The sequence below is a fragment of the Tupaia chinensis genome, unplaced genomic scaffold (genome assembly GCF_000334495.1).
Source record: "Tupaia chinensis unplaced genomic scaffold, TupChi_1.0 Scaffold149501_1, whole genome shotgun sequence".
Taxonomy (NCBI): Eukaryota; Metazoa; Chordata; class Mammalia; order Scandentia; family Tupaiidae; genus Tupaia; species Tupaia belangeri.
Genome location: NW_006209345.1, coordinates 1,899,030 through 1,904,267, shown reverse-complemented (window position 1 = coordinate 1,904,267; position 5,238 = coordinate 1,899,030). Strand labels below are relative to the sequence as shown.

The following is a 5,238-nucleotide window of genomic DNA, read 5'->3' as shown; positions in this document are numbered from 1 at the left end:
TTTGCCCTCGGGCCTGGCACATGCAGTCCAGCCATGCTCCTACCCCAGGCTCCACGGAGAACGCCCTCCCGTTTGCCCTCGGGCCTGGCACATGCAGTCCAGTCATGCTCCTACCCCAGGCTCCACAGAGAACGCCCTCTGCTCGCTGTGGTTCCCATACCTCTGCTCTATCTTTAGCCTTGTGTGTGCGCGTTTTAGCTGTAAGTCACCGCAGCCCGGTGCGTGTCTTTCTTTGGGAGTGGGAAGGGTAAAAATGGCAGTACCATTCCAGTGACTTCCTCCCAACTGCATGCAGATGCCATTGACAACCACAGGTCATTTAACGACAAGCATGGCCTCACCGGCAAGCGGGAGCTCCAGCCTGCAGATGAAATGAAGCCAGGTGAGAGGACATCCATCCCGGACTCCCATTGCCTCATCCCCATGTCTCCAGGGGCGTACAGCGGGCAGTAGGGGGTATTAGGCAGCTGCTGCTTGCCTACCTGCAGCTGCTGCCTGAGCCTAGCCTGGCACGAGCTGACATCGCCATGCCTGTCAGCAGCCAGAGCCAGAAGCAGCACTCCTGAGAGCAACGCCACGGGCAGCTGCAGAGACAACGGGGGAGGCCCAGACTAGGCGGCTGATGGCATCTAGCACTAGGCCTTGCGCCGGATGCCTCCTGCTACACGGCGGCAGCCTGGGGAAGGGCCATTTCTGTGACCTGGCACTGCCTGCTCCTCCGTGCCAGGATCCCACATGGCGGGCTGTAAATGCCATCTTTTCTGTCTTCTAGGAAGCTTCGACAGATCACTGCCTGAGAACAATATCGTGCGCACAATCATTGAGTTTCTGACTTTCTTGCATCTCAAAGGTATGTGACATATTACCAATTTGAAATTCCATCTCTCAGAACACTGGACACATAAAAAGCCTATCAAGAAAGGATTTCATAGAATTCCACTGGAAGTAGCTGATCATCCACCTAAATTCTAAGTCCCACATGAACAGAGGTTAGTATTACTGCGCTTATAATATCCCAACTAGCCTCAGAGGGCTGGGACTGTGGCAAGGTCAGGACATTGTCCCTGAGGGACCCTCAGACCCACACTGTGACCAGGAGGAGGGGGACCTTAGGACACAGTTTACGCCACTGGACCTGTGTTTACTGACATGGTCATAGCTGCTGTACCTTTTTGTTGTTTTTGCCATAGGGTATATGTGCTCGCTGGAGGCAAAGAGAGTGACAGAGAAAGACAGTGAGACAGAAAGTGAGAAACAGTCCCCCCTGGGGAGGAGAGGAATGACCTCGCTGCAATCCCTTCTCCATTTTCCTTCTGGGATTTTGAGCACACACACACACACACCTGGCATGATCTTTAAGCTGCCAAGTGTAGGATTCAAACTGTGGTCTGCCATGTGGGAGTCTAGCACCTTAACCGCAAACTACGTGCTGATCCCACTGAAGCATCTTTTAGGGTACTGGTACACAACAAAGGCAGGTTCTTCCCAAGCTGTCTTAAACCATATTTTGTAATAACCGTCAGTGAATAGGAGCCTGTATTTCAGATTGTGATTTCTCTGTGTGCAGCTTTCCTGCTGGGTGGGCTGCCTGAAATCTAACTGGAAAGGCTCCTGACCCTGGCAGTAGTATCTTCTGTGACTGCTATGAACAGTGCCTGGCTCTTCTGTGCAGTATGCTTATCATCCATTCAGTGATGACAGTCTGGCCTTCACAGATAATCACAGAGGTCAAAATTCCAGTGGCAGAAAGAGCCGGGAAAGAGGAAAAGAAACATGAGTGCCCTGAGAGCCAGCCACAAGAAGGCCAGCATGGGAGCCAGGAGCGGGCAGGCCGGGCTGCAGATGGACCGCTTTATCTCTGCAATAGGGAAATTGCATCGTTCGTGTTACACAGCACAGTTCTGTTGCCGAGGTTGGAAAATCAAGACTCATTCTTGGGTCCCTTATATCTGGCTGCTTTCATTTGCAGTGTCAAACTCTTGGGTACAACTGGTTTGGTTGACGGTGTGTGGACAGGAAGAGAAGTTACAGGGTGGGGGTGAATTTAAGGCCTGTTGCTTATTCCTGAGGAGCACCGGGGGGTGGGGCGTCTGTGGGAGACTGGGAAATGCTGTTGTTTACTAGAAATCTCAAAACTGGGTAACCAAATTCCCATCGGTGGATCCCAGTGGACCCTTTGAGAAAAACTGCCTGAGAAAAGCTATAAGGGGCAGATCAGATCATCGAGGTTTGTTTTTCAGTTTGTTTTCTTTTAAATTTTGTAACGTAGAAATTCTTTCATTAAGTGATAGGAATTTTCATATTTTTTTTAGAGAGGGATTTTTGCTATGGAGTACACGCACTCACCAAAGAGACAGAGAGAGACAGAGACAGAAAGTGAGAAATCACCCCTTACAGGGGATGGCCACACCGCAATCCCTTCTCCTCCATTCTCCTCTTGGGGTTTTGGGCACGCACGCACATGCGCCTGGTGGGAGTTTGAAGCTACCATGTCCAGGGCTCGAACCGCAGTCGACTATGTGGGAGTCCAGCAACATAACCATTATGCCATCTGCTAGTCCCAAGTGATACCAATTTTCATTATTCAAGAAGAAATTATACTTCTTTAATGCATTACTTTCAAAGTCTGGCAGTGTTGAATGCGTGCTCAGCGTGGAAGTTAAATCATTAGAAGGTGAGAAGTACAGAATGCGCCTAATTCTGAATCCAGTCCCATGACAGCGGTGAGGGAGAGGACCCCGCACAGCCTCCTGGGTGTGCACCGTGATGGTAACTCTCGGCCGTGTCTTGCTACTTCAGTCTTTCCTCCCTTTGCAGAGGCCGGGGCCCTGGACAGCCTGCCTGATCGCCCCTCCACAGTGTCTGCAGAAGACATGGAGCAGTCCTGAGAGGAAGCTCCCCAGCGTTTGTCCGTGTGTCGTTGAAAGTCAGACTTTAAGACCTTGGCTAATCTCACGCCAGCTTATGCAGAGCAAACCACTTAGTCCTGTTCTCTCTGCTCTGATGCTGTTATAATTTAAGATTTTTTGGGAGGGGGGGCATCATTATTTCATTTTGGTGGTAAATAAAAAAAAAGAGCAACTACTTGTGAGGATCTTATTCTTCCACACGCGTTTTAAAAAATAATGCTTGATAATAACCATATGTATTAAAAAGAAATTTTAAACCCAACTTCTGCCATCAAGAGTGTCTCTGAGACACCTCCTCATAATTACGTTTGACAAAGTTTGTTACTGAAACAGACAAGAACCCCTGCCCTCCTAGAGCTGATACTTGTGATGACAAGCCATGAGGAAAGAAATCGCCAGCGGGAGGCAGGGGCAGCAGCGAGGTAGGGGCAGATGCAGGACTAAAATTCACGTGGCCGGGTAGAAAGGAAGGATACGGTCTGAGCATTAGGCGCGTGCTAAGCTAATGCAGTGAGAGAGCAGCGTGCGAGAACAGCTCTGCTAAGGTGCCGGAGACAGAGATCTTCTGGGCAGAAATAAAGAGACCATACCAGAGGGGCCCAAAAGAAAGCAGGTGACGACGACCAGACATCCTCTGTTAAGCCGACAGATGGCACGCAGCCTTTCATATTCATCCAAGATGGTGAGGTGGAAACGGAGGCTGTGTCCATGGTGTCTCAAACGGGCAGCGGAACTCGGGCCCCAGCGCGGCTCTAGTCCTGGCTGCACTTCAGCATCCTGTGGGGTGGGGGCGGGGGCATGTAAAGAGCACAGGTGGCCCGCTGACCACTGCGTCTGCGTCCGGCACGGCTCTGCAGGGTGCGGCCAAGTGTGAGAGTGAGCGGCTGCCTACGACCTGCTTTGAGTCTTTGAGGCCCACAGCCCTTGCTTCCCTTTCCCTGCTTGGTGATGCCTGCTGCGGCCAAGCATGCCTTCCTCCTGCCTTCCACTCATCCATTCCCCAGGCTCGGCTCCATCCCAGGCTCTCCCCCACGCCCACCCTCCACTCTTGTGGCCTCTAGTGTCCTCTTGCAGCTCAGGTACAGGTACATTACCCACCGGTGGTCTGGACACCTGGATCCACCTTTCAGTTCCTGTCCCCTCCCCGTCCCCATCTTCTCTCTCTCACGTTTCTCCTTCAGTCCTGACTTGTGCAGGCATCAGCCTCTCTGAGGCCTTGTGAGGACACAGGTGCCAGGCCCTCCCCTGGCTGGCCAGAGCAGTGTGCCCAAGTTCCTGGTGATGCTGCTGCTCTGGACGGAGACCACAGCCCACAGCTTGTCCTGTCTGGCCCCTCTATCCTTGTCCCTCTCACCCAGCAGCTGTGGACAGTGTCTCTGTTCTGACCTGCCCTAAACCTGATGAAGCATTACTCTGGGCACGTCCATGGGGTGTTTCCAGGAGACAGTCATGTGTAAGTCCAAGTCAGTTAGAAGTGGAAGATTCACCCTCACTGTGGGCACAGTCCAATCAGCAAGGGGCCAGGAGAGAATAAGTACAGAAGTCTTGTGAGACAGAGCAAGTTAACCTTCTGCTGCCTCAGACATCAGCCCTCAAAGTTCATCTACCTTCACACTCCAAGATTTACATCAGCAGCCTCCTGGTTTCTCAGACTTTCAGCCTTGGACTGTGAGTTATATAATCGGCTTCTCTGTTTCTGAGGCTTCTGGACCTGGACTGATCCATGCTACCAGTATGCCAGGATTACCAGCTTGCAGACGGCCTGTTGTGAGGCTCTTCAGCTGCCATGATCACATAAGCCTACTACTCTAATCTCCTTGTATATATCTGTACATTTCCTACTGGTTCTTTCTCCCTAAAGAACTCTGATTAATACAGGTGCCAATATGATGGGTGTTAGTTATCTGATAAAGATTTTAAACCAACCGTAATAAAAAATGCTCTAATTAATGATTTCAAACACTTTCCTTTTTTTTTTTTGGAGATGTTTTTCTATAGGGCACGTGCACTCACCGGAAAGACAGGGAGACAGAGAGACAGCGAGAAATCACCCCCCCCAGGGGGGATGGTCACACTCCAATCCCTTATCCTTCATTCTCCTCTCGGGATCTTGGGCACGCATGCACACGCACTCGGTGTGAGTTTAAGCCACTGAGTCTGGGACTCGAACCATGGTCGACCACATGGGAGCCCAGCAACATAGCCATTACGTCATCTGCTGGTCCCTCAAACACAAACGAATAAATGAACAAACGAAAAGGAAGTCTCATCCAAGAAAGAAAAGCTATAGAAAAGAAGCTGGGTTAGCCCCATAGCTCAGTGGTTAAGG

The 5,238-nt window shown here is 51.0% G+C and overlaps 1 protein-coding gene across 1 annotated transcript in view; it reads left to right on the top strand.

Moving 5' to 3' along the window:
- Positions 1 to 3,072, top strand: part of GAL (galanin and GMAP prepropeptide) — a 7,772-nt gene extending 4,700 nt beyond the window's left edge. Inside the window, exons 3-5 of the mRNA XM_006171250.2 lie at positions 296 to 382; positions 773 to 850; positions 2,818 to 3,072. Coding sequence (XP_006171312.1) covers positions 296 to 382; positions 773 to 850; positions 2,818 to 2,888 — 236 coding nt within the window. The 3' untranslated portion in view covers positions 2,889 to 3,072. The remainder of the gene's footprint in view (positions 1 to 295; positions 383 to 772; positions 851 to 2,817) is intronic.
- Positions 3,073 to 5,238: the final 2,166 nt, after the last annotated feature.